Genomic DNA, 17530 nt, shown 5'->3' on the forward strand with positions numbered 1-17530 from the left:
GATTCTGAAGTGTGGCATAAAAAGGGAAAAATTGAATTACGACTGATTATTGAATAATACGTCTGTTTACAGAAAAAAAAAACTGTCTGTGAAAGCATTAAGCCTACACTCGGAACCTCATATCATGTTTCATTTGTATAGTTTTCGCGTGAATATAGAACAGCAGAATCTGGCGCGCTCTACACCTACGAAGTCCCCCCTCCCCAGGAGTTCACAATGACCGTATACAAACTTTTATACAGTGCGACTGGAACGACGAGTTGACGCTTGCACGGTGATCTTGGGGCGACCTCTAGTGGAGCATATATCACATGTCGCATCAGAGAATGGGATTTTAGTGCGTATTCGCACATGCGAACGTCCAGATTTATGTGCCTTTTTTAACTACTGCAACCGAGTTGCATCTAAAACTCCCTCTATCTGACTTTTATTTACTTTCTTATATGTGTGACGCCACCCCTAATTTTTTTTTCAGTGAAAGCAGACAATAAAATTCCGAACCAGCTTTTTCATGCTGCTGGACAATGATTCAGTGATTCAGCAACACGTATTGACTTTAACCAGCACAACAACAATTAAGTACAGTGACTCAGTGTCCCGCATCGTTCCCATTCTTTCTGACTGGCTGACTGGCAAGGCTACTTTGTTGGACGCGTGTGTCACAATGCTAAGGCGGTGATAAGCAAACAGGAACTTCTGGCATTGCCGAGTAAACGAAACAGAGTTTCGGGTGTTGAATCTGTTGTGCTTCTTTAATTCGTACGGGACTCCCCATGGAGCCAACAAATCTGCAGGTAGGTTAAAAAAAAACTTTAAGGCTGGAAAACGTCGTGTTTCTTACGTGTTTGCAACTTCTTCTCATACTGGAGGGAAATCACAGAGGGTGTTTCATGTTTGCAGTTTTGCAGGTTTCGTTTTGACACGGTTGAATTTGTTGATAATTTTTGATCCGTGATTTGTTTTCTAAGTTCTCTATTTGTGTGCCTCATTAGGTCACTTCCAGAGCTAACTGCATCACTGCCCGCAAAATAGGGTTGACATGAGCGCCTCAGATTCAGAGGCAGTTCGTGAAAGAAGTAACGAGGTGTTTTAGTCAGGGTTAATTATAATCAGTGAACTAACTAGTTTTAATAATGTATTTTTCTCCTGTTTGTTAAATCTGATGACGGCAGTAAATACCCTCACCGACCACTTCATTATATAAATCTGCTCAATTGCTCGTTTCAGCTAGTCACACGGCAGCAATCCAGTGTATTTAGGGGCAGTGTTGTGAAAAAAAAAAAATGATAGCCTGTATTAAAACGGTCGTAAATGACGTGTTGGTTTATAATCTGTGGAACAAATGTCAAATCTGTCTCTCGTGAAGTCATTCTGAGCCACAACCAACATTTCTGTCAAGAGGTAGAAGCTGCAATCAGTTTATTGGCAAAGAGACTTTTATATATCTTTTATAAATAGTCTCACTGACACTCAAAAGTCATGTTTAAGAGTGAGCTGCTGAAGAGGGCAGCAGAGATGACAACAAATATAATGGTTCTGTAAAGACTCTTTTAGTCACTGCTATTTTAAAATATATGATAACATATGTACAATAAAGCAGACCCATAAAGATACTTACAAAACAGGTCATTTCTTTATTTTATATATAACCACCTGATAAATCTTGTTAACTGCAGTCTAGTTAACAATACAAGAACGTGCATAGCACATAAAAGCATCTGATATCACTTTTTGACACAGCAGTGTTCAAACTGGGCATCAGAATGAGGAAGAAATGTGATTCACGCAACTCTGAACATGGCATAGATGTTGGAGGCAGACTCGTTGGTCAGAGTATTTAGTGGGATTTACCACACAGGGAAAAAAAACACCTTGTTGATGGCCAGACTGCTTTTCATAGATAGGACAGCAACAGTAATCCAAATAAGCACTTGTTACAGCCAAGGTACGCAGAAGAGCCTCTCTGAACACACAAGACATGTCCAACCTTGAAGCAAATGGGCTACACCAGCAGAAGACAACACCAGGTTCTACCCCTGTCAGCTAAGAACAGGAAAACTGAGACTAATTCTCATGTGTTCACCATAACTGGACAAAAGAAGATTGGAAAAATGTTTCCCAGTCTGAGTATCCGTATCCTCTGCCATTCAGGTGGTAGGGTCAGAATTTGGTATAAATAAAATGAAAGTATGGATCGGTACTTCCTTGTATCAACAGTTCTGGCTGGTAATGGTGATATATTGGTGTGTGATATGTTTCTACAACACTTTGTATCAATTGAGCATCATTTAAGCACCAGCATTGCTGCTGACCATGTCGATCCCTTTATGTCCACAGAATAATGCACTTTGTCACAAAGCTCAGATCGTTTCAAACTGGTTTCTTGAACATGACAATGACTTCTCTGTACGTAAATGACCTGCACAGTCACCAGACATTAATCCAGTAGTGCACCTTTAGTGTAGGGTGGAATGGCCAATTTGAATCATAAATGTACAGCTGACAAATCTGCAGTAACTGTGTAACACAATCCTGTTATTATGAACCAAAGTCTCAGAGGAATATTTCCAGCACCTTGTTGAATCTGTGCCATGAAGAATAAGAACAGCTATGGAGGCAAAAGGAGGTCCAACCCTTTACTAGCAAGGTGTACTTAATAAAGTGTCCATTGAGTGTATATTGCTTTTCATAATACATGAATGGGTAGCTAGAGGTGGATGGCACACAATAGCCTCTGCTAATTTTCCACATAGTTTTACATTGTAAGGTTCAGTCTGTTCACACAGATGAAAGACAGTACAGTCACATTTTATATATGAGGTTTCTTTTAGAGATTGGCAGATAACAGCAACAGTCTTGACTGATTTTCACTGGCAGTTTTGAACAGGAAACACAAAATTGAAAACACTTCTATAAATTCAAGAAACATTTCCAGCTACAGAATGATAATAATGCATGGAAGTTCATTCCAATAAAAAATTCAGACCAAGGTTATGAAGGGAGCTCTCAGGGTGTCTATCTGCAGTGTGAACCTGATGGTTCATTACTTCATAAATGTTAATGCCCAGCACAGGTTATGAGAACACACTGACAAATTACAGTTTCTCAGTTAGTCAGAAGAGAATGCATGCATATTGATTACCAAATTTATTATAAGATGGGTAAATACAGGTAGGTCATCTTTAAAAGCCATGAACTTTTTTGGATTTTCACATTTAAAAGTATCAGAATTTAATTATATTTTCCTTTCCCTTTACTCAGCTTTGGAACTGCCCAATTTATGCACTAGCTCAAAGCCTCAATGTTTTTATTATTGTTAGTGTTCCTTCATAATCCATGTTTCTGACTTCAGATATTGAAACATCAGGATACTTCACAGAACACTTTGGTGTTATGACCTTTTAAGGTTCATAAATGAACTATGCTGGTGGATTTAATAGAAACACAAGGTCTGAACTATTGATCCATGTCCTGTTGTTTCAGAAAGCTATTGCCGTAGCACAGAAGGCCTCAGAGGAGGACGAGGCTGGAAACTATGAGGAGGCCATCCGCTCTTACCAACATGCTGTCAAGTACTTTCTCCACATTCTGAAACGTGCGTCACCATTGTGGCTAATATCACGCAGCTAATATCACCCTACTGTTATCTGAAATATTACAGTGTACGCCGTCCCTTCACTCTGAAGGCGGCTGCACTATTGGACATCAGTGAAGGAATATACTCAACTCTTGGCTGAATTTGGCTGAAACATAAACAGCTACATAGTTTTAGGCCAACACATTTTTTAGTTGTGATGTGTGATGAGAAAACCTTTGTGTGTTTGCTGAAACCATTGTTTCGTTGTTGTTTTCTTCTTTCAGGTGAACCTCAAGGTAAAGATGGCAACCAGAAGATAAGAGATAAATGTAAACAGTACTTGGACAGAGCGGAAGAACTACAGGAGTACCTAGTGAATAAAGAGGTCATTACAGATATGACAGCACAAAATATTCCCTTTACAAATGGATCATGAAAAAATTAGTGGGGTGGGGCAGTGTGAGAGTCCTGCCTATCACTTCAAAACTTCAAGTGACATTTATTTGTTGTAAAAAAAAAAATTAATAATAATAATATAAAGAGGACAAACCACATGACAGCAACACAAAATTTATAGAAACGTGAAAAAGTTCATCCATCCATCCTTCACTTTATAGTCTTAAAATACAAGGAGTGGGGGAAGTTAAGTCAGGAAGAGTCAAATACCTTGGGTCAGCCATTCAAAGCAACAAACAGTGCTCAAGAGAGGTGAAGAAGAGAGTGTCAGGCAGGGTGAAGAGGGTGGAGATTAGAGTGATTTGTAAGACAAGGATAGCAATAACAGTAACAGAGAAGGTTTACAGAGAAATATAAAAACTGCTATGATGTATGTTTGGAAGTGTTGTCATTGACAAAAAGGCAGGAGGCTGAGCTGAAAATGTTAAGATGTTCATTGGGAGTGACCATAATGGAGAGAATTACGGGGCTGAAATAGTTAGGACAAGCGCAGTTTTTTTGTTTTAGAAAAAAAGGCAGCATTGAATGGTGGCAGTTACTGAACTGCATCTATGACCTGTGTTTACGACGACTATATCGAGGCTACGTCTTGACGTCATTACATTTCGTGCACGCGAGTATCGACTTTTCAATGCGGAAGTATCTTCCTCGGCTCTGAGAAGGGAGCGTTCAGAGATACGAAAACACCAAAAGAAGTCAGCTTGAAAACTCGTTTGCGTGTTTACAGTCTACGCGTGTAGTTGATTTCTTAAGTAGAGCGTTTAAAAAATAGTTTACTCGCGTGGTGTTACGTTCGCTTTGATTACTGGGCAAGTGATCCGCCGTTATGGCTGCCAACAACAATTTACAGGTAAGTTGGGGGACCAACCCTAGAGGAGGCTAAAAAATAGCTAAAAAAAAAACGCCATAAAAGTTGTTTAAACGTTGAAATAAATTGGCTACAGTGTACTAGGTGCTAGTAAGAAACACTTCGGGGCTAGTTTTTAAGGTTTGCGCTTGGTTTAAACATTTTCATCGGTGTTAAAAAACACAACATTAGTAACATTAGCTGCTAATTAGCATACTTGGCTAGCTTATCCCACAAGACGTCAGTGTTGTAGTAAGTAAGATACTGACCACTCAAACCTGATACTATGGTCCATGTGTATTATAAAGATTCCGTTTGGGGGGTTTTTTTGTTTCTGTTTTGTTTTTTTCAGCTGAATTGTGCCGGAAGCCTCATAATTTTAGTGAGTTGCTAACAACTGGACTACAAGATACCTAATCAGCTTAACGTTGCTAGCTACTTTTAAATGGCTTCAGAAAAGATATCAAATTTAAAGAGCAAAATGGGGTAATATCTGGGTTGTTCTCTGAACATGTAAATTCTGCTGAAGTTGCTCTTAAACTCACAAAAAGGAAGTGAAAGAAAGCTTTGACTGTGTGTTTGTGTGTGCGCGCGGCGTCACCTCACTGCACAGGTGAAGCTTTGCAGTAGATTACGACCACTGTGTATATTTACTAACGTGAGCTTTAGGGGATATTAAGTAGATTGTTTTAATATTATTATCATTATTTCCTTACTCAGTTAAAGTTCCAACTTTATGTCCTTTTCTTGTCTTGATGTTTATTTTGATTATCTATATGTGTCTCATAATCCAAAGACATGACTTGTAGGTTGTTTGTTCTTTATTCTTTTGAACAGCCACGGGTTTCAACTGAACTGACATTGTCCTTTGTTATTTTAGAAAGCCATCGATCTTGCCAGCAAGGCGGCTCAGGAGGATAAAGCCCAGAACTACGAGGAGGCTTTACGCCTATACCAGGCTGCTGTTCAGTACTTCCTTCATGTGGTGAAATGTGAGGCATAGTTTGATAATAGTCATTGATACCTGTACGTTTTTGTGGGTCAGATGACTTCATGTGACTTTAAAAAAAACCGAGGGCCGTTTTGTACACTTTGATAGTAAGAATAATGATAATAGTTGTATAATTTTAAAAGTACTAAAAGAAGGGTTTTGTTTTAAAGCAAAAAGGTTGTACAATAATTTTTGTCGATTTGTTTTTGTTTTGTTTTGTAATGTATATTGTGTGTGTGCTGATTTCTGACAGATGAAGCCCAGGGTGACAAAGCAAAACAGAGCATCCGGGCAAAATGTGCAGAATACTTGGACAGAGCAGAAAAGCTGAAAGAGTATCTCAAGAAGAAAGATAAGGCCCCTGCTAAGCCTGTCAAAGAGTCGCAATCTGATGACAAAGGGTGTGTTACTGGGCAGGGCAGAAGAGCAAATCAGCTCATGTGATGCTGTTAATGTCATATGTTTGGAAAATTAAGATAAAATATGCTTTTGCCTCCAGAAATGAAAGTGACGAGGGTGATGATCCAGAGAAAAAGAAGTTCCAAAATCAACTCTCAGGTTTGTAACATTTCTTAAATCTTTATATTAATATAAATCAATATAAAGACCACTGAAACCTGATGGCTTCAACCTTCTGGTGTTGCATGCTTCTATGTTAAACCACTCTGTATAGTATGTATATTTTTGCATGTTTATTAGTTTAAATATAAGGCTTGTCAGTAATGTACTGTTTATCTTTTCCCAGGTGCAATTGTTATGGAGAAACCAAATGTTAAATGGAATGATGTTGCTGGTTTAGAAGGAGCCAAGGAGGCGCTGAAAGAAGCCGTTATACTTCCAATCAAATTCCCCCACCTTTTCACAGGTAAATGTGTGTGAATCTGTGAATAAGAACCCACTTCACTGTGTGGTTCTTAAATGATAGAATAAATATTTGTGTGTCAGAGTGTAGTAAGTGATGTTGTGGTCATACTAATTTTGATTAAATTACCTCTTTGCTTGACTGACAGGAAAGCGAACTCCATGGAGGGGCATCTTGCTCTTTGGCCCTCCAGGTACTGGAAAGTCTTACCTGGCTAAAGCAGTCGCCACAGAGGCAAACAACTCAACCTTCTTCTCAATCTCCTCATCGGACCTCGTCTCAAAGTGGCTGGGAGAAAGTGAAAAGTGAGCAGCAATTCACAGAAGCACAAATTAACCATATGATTTTACTTTCTATCATATAATGTGGAATATTGGAATATAATATACAAAACTATTCTGCAGCCAGCTCTGCCATTTCATTTCCTTAAAAGCTTTCTATTTGCTTCCCAGGTTGGTGAAAAACCTTTTCACCCTCGCAAGAGAGCATAAACCTTCTATCATCTTTATTGATGAGATTGACTCGCTGTGTGGGTCCAGAAGTGAGAATGAGAGTGAAGCTGCTCGCCGTATTAAGACAGAGTTTCTGGTTCAGATGCAAGGTAAGGGTGATTACTAATTATGTATAAATAATAGGAGAAATGAATGTGTTTTTTATTCAGTAAAAAGTCACTCAGGTTGAAATATTTGTGCCAGTAAAGTGACTTTTCTATTTCAGTATCTTTCTGTATTTTAAATTTTTACTGACACCATGATGGAATAACCAAATGTATGTAGATTGTTGTTATAATCAGGTGATTGACTATAAGGTACTTATAAGCATTCAAAATATTTAGGTTACTGAACACTGAACTTAAAAATGAAAGAAAATCATACCCCATACATCCCTCTTTTATATCTTAAAATAAATAATAAAGCTAAGTTACCTTTTAGGTAAGAGTAATTACTAAGAAATATTAAAGTTCCCACTTAATCCTGGATGGCTGCATAAAGCGTGTTCACAGAAATATGAACAGTGTAATTCAATCTGGTCTAATTTAGAAGTCATTTAGTACAAATTTTCCATAATCTGCTTTGAATCTGGACTTAAACTCCAGCTAGTTTGATCCAGCTGCACAGATGTTATGTCTCTAACCTATGAAGTATCTAAACATCCACTTCTTTGCTCTTTGGCTGGCCTGTAATAGAAATCTTATGTGATTGCAGATTTTTAGTAGGAGGTGTTTGACAGTAAGAGAAGCTCATATTTAATTTGCACTGATTGTGTTTTTGTACAGGAGTTGGAAATGACAATGAAGGCATCCTGGTTCTCGGTGCAACAAACATTCCGTGGACTCTAGACTCAGCCATCAGAAGGAGGTAATCATTATTAGTCATTTATAGTTGCTGTTCTGCTGTCATTCGCCTGTGTGCTCACTGAGGTAAAATAAAACCATCACAGATTTGAGAAGAGAATCTATATCCCACTGCCTGAAGAGCACGCCCGCGCCTTCATGTTCAAGCTCCATCTGGGCTCCACCCCCAACAGTCTCAACGAATCTGACTTTAACACTCTGGGCAAGAAGACAGATGGATACTCAGGAGCAGATATCAGCATTATTGTCAGAGACGCTCTAATGCAGCCTGTTCGAAAGGTCCAGTCAGCAACCCACTTCAAACGGGTATGCCTTTCAAAATGTCTGTTTAATTCTAAACTGTAGCATGCTGTGAATGTTGTAATTAAATATTTAATTTCAATAAGGTACGAGGTCCATCAAGAGATGACCCCAAAGTCACTATAGATGACCTCCTGACTCCTTGCTCACCGGGTGATCCAAACGCAATTGAAATGACATGGATGGAAGTCCCTGGGGAGAAGCTGTTGGAACCTGTGGTATCCATGGTAGGAATATTAAAACCCTAAATTTTTCCACACATTTCCGCATTGGAACATGTTCAGATCTTTATTTTTTCTTTCCCTTTTTCCCACCCTGTTTTCAGGCTGATATGTTGAGGTCTCAGTCCAACACGAAGCCAACAGTTAACGAACAAGACCTGGAGAAACTGAAAAAGTTCACAGAGGACTTTGGACAGGAAGGCTAGGTTGGGTGATTGAGCCAAACCAAGCGAAACCAAAGCAAAGGAATTGTAATTGTGTGTCTTTACTGTTCTTGTCCCTTTCCCCCTCCTCACTCTCTCCTTCTCATCCTAACCATTCACATGACCGTGAGGGTTAGTCAGCTGGGTGAGATTACTATATTGTTTTGCCAGTCTGATAATCACACTAAGGGTGCAAGACTCGGTTTTATTTGTTAGTCACTATTTTCCAAAGAAGATTAAAGATTTCCCACCTACATCTGACTTGACTAAAGAATCAACACAACTCTGGAAGATAATTTAACTTGTTCATTAAAGTTTTTGATGAGCAAGATACTCACGCAAATTAGAGAAACTAACTGCAGTTATTCTAAGTAAGATTGAAAACAAAATCATTTATTTTACGGAAAGACTTTCTCTTGTACACCTCAGAAGAAAAGGACTTAGTCTCTATTTTTTAAATAAGAAACAAGCATTTTATAGGCTATGTGGTACTTTGAGGAACATATGTATGAGTTCAAAGAATATTTTGTGGCATTGTTGGTATCATTGGCTCCCAGTGGTGGATACAATTTAGAGAAAAAGATACTCAGGATGAGCAGTTCATTAGCCTCTGTGACAGTTTTGGATTGTTTATCCACTTTCAATACAAATTATGATTGTGTTTATTCATTTGAAATAAACATGGCTTTTAGGGTGGATCACTATTGGTGCCAGACCAGCATTACTTTCATTTATCAAGAACTTGTTAGCTTTGAATTGCTTTGTTTCACAGCTTGTTTCTATTGTTTGGTTTTTTTGTTGGTTTAGTTTTTTTTTTAATACCTGTTGTACATATTTTTTTATTTCTGTCCACAGGATTCACTAATTATCTGTACTAGCAACCGAAAAAAAAAGCCTTATATTATGACAGCTTTAGCACCTCATAGCTAATAAGCCACGTGAAATGTTGAAGCCTCACACTGATGGCTCAGATGGAGAAATCTTGTGTACTTGACAACATAGAATGCATTTCCAACCATGAACTTTAAATAGCCATAAGTGGCAGTGTGCACCGTGTGCCTTCTACAAAAGTTGCAAGGGCCTTTTTTGTTCCAACTGAATGGTTATTTCTATTGGTTTATTTCTAAATTTCTTAGTCCTACTGCTAATGTATCAAGTGAATTGTCACTACAACTAAGAAATGTATATTACTTGTACATTTCGTGTAAGTTCTTTTAGAGACTATATACAACCTTAGTCTGTTTCCATTCAGAAGTGCAAACTGTCTTTTGATGGGGAATATCTTCATTTTACTGTAAATGTATAAATATATATATAGCCAACTCTCAAGCCTTTTCTTTGTGAAGAGGTTATCAGTGCATATGATTTTCTGTTTTTCATTTCCACAATGTAAATAAAAGGTAAAGCAACAAGGAGAAGCTGTTTACTTTTTTCCTGTAATGGATCAACTGTGCTGTTGCCAGTAATTTAAGGTAGAAATGTAGTTTTAAAAAAGTCACAGAGTCAGCCTACCTGATGAATGTAAAGCTGCGTGTGTCAAAAAAACTGCAAGTTCATTTGGGTGTGTAGCTATTGCTTAAACGGATACTACGAATAAAAGTGGTGCTGCGTTGCATTATGGGAGTTGCTGTTCAAGCCCGATGAGCCAACGTTGCAGGTTCCAGAGAGCAAGTGCATGCTTTAGAACTACAAGTACCACGTAGCACAGTTCGGCGTCCGCTAACACTTCGATTTGTTTTGGTTCATGTAGACTGCGCTTTGTCACGGGGGAGCCGAGATTCACCGCTGCACTCTAACCTGGTTGTTACACGTCTGTGACCTGCTACCGAGCTCTGGGGGGAAAAAAAACCCTCCTCCTCCGGGGTTTGCATTTCGCCGCCCCCCTCTTTCAGCACCGCCGCCTACCTCGTAGCTCTCTTATCTGACCCCCAGAAGCTGGCCTGCTAGTTAGCAAACAAGCTAACGATTGCCAGATTTCACCCATGTCCTCTGAAGAAGGGTTCAGCTCAGCGATAACAGATTGGCTTTTTATCAATTCCTGGTGGCTCCTTCTTCCGTTCATCATGCTGCTTGTTGTCGCTGCCTTCATCGTTGCTTTTGTGTTGCTGTTATATATGATATCGCCCCTCATTAGTCCCAAGCCTCTGAAATTGAATGGGGCCCACGTCGTGGTAAGTGTTACGGTTTAGCTGGCTGGTAACGGTCGCTAACGGCTACTCATAACTGCAGTTTTAAGTTAGCCTAGCTGAGTTTAAGGTTAGCCATAGCTTTATATTTACGTTAGGTGGCGTATTCGCAATTAGCCTAAAGACAACAAGAAGTCGTAACTTTCTTTTTCTTTTTCATCGTTTATTTTAATAGTAGCTGAGTTTATTGCAAAAGTCAGGTGTCTGTCGTGACACGCCCACATATGAGCTAAGGAATATTGCTTTAATTAATGTTTCAATCTTACTTCACAACCTGTTTTATACTTGGATAAAGTATAATCCACTGAAATAAAACCAGTGCAGTAACCACTAACTTCAGGTAATTCAGCTTGGTTAATGATAAACTTCGCAGGCAGGCCACTAAAGGTAAATATTGTTTGCTTTACCTTGATGTACCTAGTAAACTCTGAGACAGCATTGTGGGGTTAGGATAATTTTATTATGCACTAATGCTAAAACGGTAGGAAAAATGACTTTTTAAACGATTAACTTTATTAAAGCTGCATTACCTTTTGAGAAACATAATTAACATTTCCAGGTTAACCTGTGCCCCAGTCTGAGTTCCATTATCATTTACCCTATGTTTGACTTTTGATTTAGGTGACAGGAGGCTCCAGTGGGATTGGGAAATGCATTGCTGTTGAGTGCTACAAGCAAGGAGCGTTCATCACTTTGGTGGCCCGAGACGAGGTAAGCACGTTTAGCAGATTCTACCTTGGTGTGTAGCCTCGTCAACAGGCTGTTTGTTGTCTGAGCGCATCTGATGTCACACAGTCAAACTCTAAAGGTGAACTTGTTCCATGTCACTCACGTGCAAAAGTGCACGTGAGTTGACCTGCATAGAAGCATTATTACATGTTTTCATTTAGTTGTGGAGTTCATGACATTCATAATGATATTTGCAAGCTTCTGTGTGTATAACAGTAAACATGCATTTTATTTTTCCTGTAGGAGAAGTTGCTTCAGGCAAAGAAGGAAGTGGAGAAATTTGCCATCAATGACAAGCAGGTATGTTCAGTATGTATTTCAAGAAAAGATGCCTGTTATTAAAGAACTCATTAAAAGCATCTTCTACATGCATAATCTTTCCTGCACACATTTTCCAGATGTGTAGGCTTAGAGAAATGATTAAAGTAAAGATAAATCATTAAAAACGCTGCATATGTAGGTTGTGAAAAGTGATTGCATTTTGCATTATTAAAATCTTGGTTTCCTTATTTAGGTGGTGCTCTGCATCTCAGTTGATGTTTCCAGTGATTACAGTCAAGTGGAAAATGTGATAAAACAGGTAGTGTTACCCTCTAATGGAACATAGCTTTAATAATTAAGAAGTACAGCAGTGACTTTTTCCTGTCGTGCAGGCTCAAGAAAAGCTAGGTCCCGTTGATATGCTTGTGAACTGCGCTGGAACTTCAGTTTCTGGAAAGTTTGAGGAAGTGGAGGTAGATCGTTTTAAAGTAAGTACCTGCAGTCATTGGATTCCTTAAGTTCCAAGGACTTTAAGCTTCTCATAGTGGTGCTAAAAACTGTTTAGAAGTATACAGTTATTCATTGCTGATAATTACAACAGGATGAAAGGTCAGAATAATAAAGCTGTGTTGCAGGGGTGTGTTTTTTGTTTTGTTTTTTCCAACTTGAATCACACATGAGAATGGGGTTTTTCCTTGATTATAATGGGCCTTTGGTTAGGTGAAACACACGTGGACTGTTCAGTGTATTTTTCCATTACTTCTGGGCATTTGCTAATCATAAATGTATTTTATGAATGAGCAAATTAAATCCTCCATAAATAAATGATTAAATAGATTTTTATAACTTGAGGGGGAAGGCCATTATATTCTTTGGGAAGCTTCACAATTCTTTCTTATATGAGTGGAAAAACCTGCAGAGAATTTAATAGGTTTGATCGAGAGCATTAATTTCTTTAAAATTACTTAACATTATGGGCTGTCGACATAATACATGTACACCAAAGCAGGAATTGGGTCTTTTGAAATGAGTGTCATACATTATGTTCTTATTAGAAAAGTTTTGATTTGTGACTTGGTAAGAAATTGCGTTACTGTCAGAATTTCTGAAGAAGTGGCTAAATTTATGGCCTTTGGCCTGCTGTGAATCAAGAGACTTTGAACTGCTCAGGTTTTAAAGTGACTGAAGCTGCCTACAATTATGTAATGTACCATGGACACTGTTTATAGTATGTATTAATGTAGCCTTCGTTTCCAGAAATTGATGGAAGTGAACTACCTGGGCAGCGTTTACCCAACACGAGCCGTCATAACCACTATGAAGGAGCGAAGAATGGGCCGCATCATGTTCGTTTCCTCCCAGGCGGGCCAGATTGGTCTGTTTGGTTACACTGCCTACTCCCCATCTAAGTTTGCCCTGCGAGGCCTTGCAGAGTCGCTGCAGATGGAGGTATGTGTTTTGCAAAAATGGCCTACAAACACGCTTGAAGCAATTCTTAGCATTCCTTAGCTTAGAATATGAACGACATTCCACGACCAGAAGTAGGCAGGACTGAAGATAAACTTTTCTCAATTTCCTTCAACTGAAGCAACTACCAAAGAGAATGACATTTGATCTGGGAGTAAATGCATTAGAGGTTCACCTAAGCAGCCAGAGCCTGGAGTGTCCACAAGCACCCAGCCATTATATGCAACAAGCATATGGTAAATGGCCTGTATTTGTATAGCGCTTTTACTAGTCCCTAAGGGCCCCAAAGCGCTTTACACAACCAGTCATCCACCCATTCACACACACATTCACACACTTGCAGTGTGTCTGCAGCTTGAGTGAAGATGATGATAATGGACATTTCACTAGCGTCAGTGCTGTAATGATTATACTTTTTCTACATATAGGTAGCATTCAGGCTAACTTTTATTGCTTGTCAAAGAGCTGTTGAAATGTTAACGTATATAGTTAGTTGTCATGGTCTCAGTAGTGGAATTGCTAAGGCAGTTATTGCTCTGTTTTCCTTCTGCAGATAAAGCCCTACAATATCTACGTGACTGTGGCATACCCCCCTGACACTGACACTCCAGGACTGGCTGAGGAGAACAAGACAAAGGTATGCAACAGTACAGAGAAATACTTTTCTTACTTCCTGTTTCTTTATGTAAATTTTCTTGGAGGTGTTTTCCCTTTATTTTCAAATTTTAGACTGCTGCTTAAATGCTGTCCCTCTTTCTCCGCTTTCCTCTCCCAGCCTCTGGAGACCAAGTTAATCTCTGAAACCTCTGGAGTTTGTCAACCAGACCAAGTGGCCAAAATCATTGTCCGGGATGCAGTGGTAAGAAGCTCGGATCACATTCAGTGCCCAGTTTAAAAATGAGATGTGTGCTCTGTATTTTGTTTGTTTTTTCCTTTGGCAAATGTATCTGCTTGTTTTTCGTTCATCTCACAGCAGGGGAACTTCAACAGCTCTGTTGGTCCAGATGGTTACATGCTATCAGCGCTCACCTGTGGAATGTCACCCGTCACCTCCATCACAGAGGGTCTCCAGCAGGTACAGCCCTGTACATGATATGAAATTGCAGGAGAGAGCGCTCCTCAGCAGATCTGCAAATTTAAGCCTAACCTTTTATTTTGAAATTCCCGCACAGATCGTCACCATGGGATTGTTTCGGACCATCGCACTTTTTTACCTGGGGAGCTTTGACAGCATCGTGCGCCGCTGCATGATTCAAAGGGAGCAGTCAAAAGCGGCCAATAAGAGGGAGTAACAGCAGCCTTACCTTCACCTCACCCCAATGCCCCTAACCCTCTACCCACTGCCCTCCCAGCCAGTCCCTTCCTCCAGCTGTACAAGTGCACAACCGTAGGTGGGAGTGGGGTTAAAAAAACAAAAGGCCATGTCAGCATTTCTGATGTCAACTTTAGCAGATGGAATGGAAGAAAGTGGCAGATGTTTACGTGTCTACTCCACAGACTTGATAGTCATTTAGATGTATTTTTTTCCCCTGGTGACTTCAGTTTAATGTGTCCACCTGCTTCTTTTTGTGGAAGCAGCCTTACTTTAGAGGAAAGAGGGGTGACTAAAAATCCCACATCCTGGTTTCCAGTATCTAGGCCTCCCTTCTTCGGTTGTTTTTTTTTTTTTTTTGGTTCCCACAGAGAAGAAAAGCAACAGCCCGTCTAACCGGTTGTGCCAAATATGGCCTGAATTTTTTATTTTTTTCCCCACCAGAGGCTATAGCGAAAACAGAATAGTTGTTACTCTCTTTTTTGTCATGTTGTGCCGCATGTATCACAGATTTCCATCTTTTAGAGAGTTTTTACAGTTTTCACTATATAAGCCCTTTCTTTCCCACCTTTTACATACTTCAGGTCTTTGCAGGCAAAGATCCTTCCCTTTTTTTTTCCTCTCTCTCGCTCTTTTTTGACTGAATAACCTCTGTGTTTAAAAGCGGTCGTGACCCACAGTGTTTTGTTTATGCTGCGGGATATTTTTGTTTGTGTTTGTGCGTGAACTGAGGTCATACATTATACGACAGTACTCTTCCGTGATATCAAAGGGCAGGAGAGAGCTTATGTTTGTCTAATTTTGTTTAAATCTATAATTCATAAAATAATCTCCACATATTATCATTATCATTAATAATAGTGATAATATTCCAAAACTTTACGTGCAGCGTTTTCGCTGAAAACCGTGGGATGTGCAAGTGTGTTTGCTGTGACTGAGCCGACCACCTCCGGAAAGAGTAAAGCCATTCGAAGTTTTTGTCTCGGGAATAAAGACAGCAAAAACGTTTTCCTCGTCATTCCAGCTAAGTGAAGAAAGTAAAGCAGGTACTATGGGTTGAAGCCATGAAGTCGTAAGATTAGAGTGGGAGGGGATACACAAACAAATAAACCAGCACATAAATTTAAGTTTCACTCGTGCACTTGTCAGTTTAATTAAAAAAAACAAAAAGAAAAACACTAAAAAGTTGCTAAAGGAAGCATGAAGCGTATCATTTTTTACTTGCAGTTTTTTGTGTTAGTGCACATTCTCAGCCACCCCCAGTGAAGATGCATAATCTGTCAGGTTGGTGTAACTCAGAGATGGGCGGGACTCGCTGGTTCGAGTTGTGTCTCTGTACATCTAGTGAGGGCGCTGGTGAGTCATCTTATATAATGGCCAAACTTTTGGAGGAGTAAGAGTGGAAGTGTTAGTCCTCATCTCTACTATGCTCTTTTTTTTTTGTTGTTGTTGTTGTTGTTGTTTTGTTTTTTACATGCATTGACGCTGTCGTGCACTGCTGGGACTTCAAAACTCTCTAGATTACAAAATATAGATTCCCTTCTGATTTCTGTCAAGTCTTAGTTACCATCTGACTTTCTTATTGTTTTGAATGCAAAAGGAAGAAGAAAATACAATGTTGACTCTCGCAAGTCTTCCTTTGGTCCAGTCGGAGAGAATGTACTTTATAACAAAGCGATACAAATCAGAACATAGGAACATTATTTTTTAAATACACCAATATTTGAATGCCAAAATGTGTTAAGACAATTTCTTGAGATCGCAGCACATTTATTTGTGGTTTATTTTGATGTTGCTGCTCTTTTGATCTTAGTGTTAGTTTATAAAAGCTGGAGAGCAGCATGTGGCCCATTCTACAGCCTTAAGACGTGACTACTGATGAAGCGACCGCTATGAGAGAGTGGACCCGTCCGCAGAACAATGTGACTTCATACGTTAGTGGATGATTGGTTTACTGGTTTACCGGGTGATTATTCTTTTCTTTGTGACTTATTTGGTGTGAAATGCCAACTGTTTGGGGGGGTTTGGGTTTGTGTGTATGTGTGTGTTTGGTCAATTTCTAGTGTTTCTATGACAAAAGAAGCCTTACTGAAATCCAAGACATGAAATTGAGAATGGATGACTCATGTTTGATGATGTTCTCATTTGATATTGGTTGAAGGCGTACTGTCCCGCACTTGAGAGCTTTCCATAAATGTACATTTATTGCTTTAAGAAGTTTTTTTTTCTTTTTTTTACCTTGAGGTAGCAACACATTGATGGATAGAACATGTAGCTCATGTAAAAGCAGTTTTGTTTTCACTAACACAACTTTAAGCTATGCAAATGAAGCTTCTGCTAACAATATGTTTAAACATACAGTAAAGATTTAAGTTCTGTAAGAGTCACGCTAGTTTCCCTCGTTTAATGGTGTCATTATCGGATGCTCAATGGATTTAAAAGTCTTGAACATGAAAGTCATACTGCACTCTTTGGTTTCACGCTTTTTTTCTGTTTTCTTTGCTTTATACTCTTTCTGCCAAAAAAGCTTAACACCTTCACCTTGTGTGCCATTGAAAGAAAATGTGAGGAGTGGAACATTTCTTTGTCTTATTTTCTTACATGATAAACTAAATAAATACCTGTGAAGAAAACCTAAATCCTTTTACTCCTGGGTGTCGTTGTCTCTTCTTAAATTGCTTTAGACCTCTTTGACTGAACTTGCCTTAAGGGGGAGGGGGGGGGTTTAAATTAATCTCAGCATGATCGTGGTTCAGAAATTTTG

At 39.2% G+C, this 17530-nt stretch overlaps 2 protein-coding genes across 4 annotated transcripts; both read left to right on the forward strand.

Annotated features, from left to right (window-relative positions):
• Positions 1–652: 652 nt before the first annotated feature.
• On the forward strand, positions 653–10223 carry vps4b (vacuolar protein sorting 4 homolog B). Of its 2 annotated transcripts, XM_085139157.1 has the most exons (13): positions 653–794; positions 3484–3595; positions 3862–3962; positions 5761–5872; positions 6125–6272; positions 6371–6429; positions 6617–6736; positions 6882–7038; positions 7186–7334; positions 8010–8091; positions 8174–8393; positions 8474–8614; positions 8713–10223. In XM_085139157.1, the coding sequence occupies exons 1-13, from the start codon at positions 774–776 to the stop codon at positions 8812–8814; spliced, it is 1524 nt and encodes a 507-aa protein (XP_084995283.1). In that variant the 5' UTR covers positions 653–773; the 3' UTR covers positions 8815–10223. The 2 variants fall into 2 exon arrangements, with proteins under 2 accessions (XP_084995283.1, XP_084995284.1); XM_085139158.1 differs by lacking the exons at positions 653–794; positions 3484–3595; positions 3862–3962 and adding an exon at positions 4093–4883.
• A 115-nt stretch (positions 10224–10338) lies between these two features.
• Positions 10339–17405, forward strand: kdsr (3-ketodihydrosphingosine reductase). 2 transcript variants are annotated; one of them, XM_085139159.1, is made up of 10 exons: positions 10339–10982; positions 11619–11708; positions 11970–12026; positions 12241–12306; positions 12380–12475; positions 13245–13436; positions 14008–14091; positions 14230–14313; positions 14428–14529; positions 14627–17405. In XM_085139159.1, exons 1-10 carry the CDS (start codon positions 10794–10796, stop codon positions 14744–14746), a joined length of 1080 nt encoding a protein of 359 aa, XP_084995285.1. In that variant the 5' UTR covers positions 10339–10793; the 3' UTR covers positions 14747–17405. The 2 variants fall into 2 exon arrangements, with proteins under 2 accessions (XP_084995285.1, XP_084995286.1); XM_085139160.1 differs by lacking the exon at positions 10339–10982 and adding an exon at positions 10989–11384.
• The last annotated feature ends 125 nt before the right edge of the window (positions 17406–17530 follow it).

Source organism: Neolamprologus multifasciatus, chromosome 18 (genome assembly GCF_963576455.1).
Source record: "Neolamprologus multifasciatus chromosome 18, fNeoMul1.2, whole genome shotgun sequence".
Taxonomy (NCBI): domain Eukaryota; kingdom Metazoa; phylum Chordata; class Actinopteri; order Cichliformes; family Cichlidae; genus Neolamprologus; species Neolamprologus multifasciatus.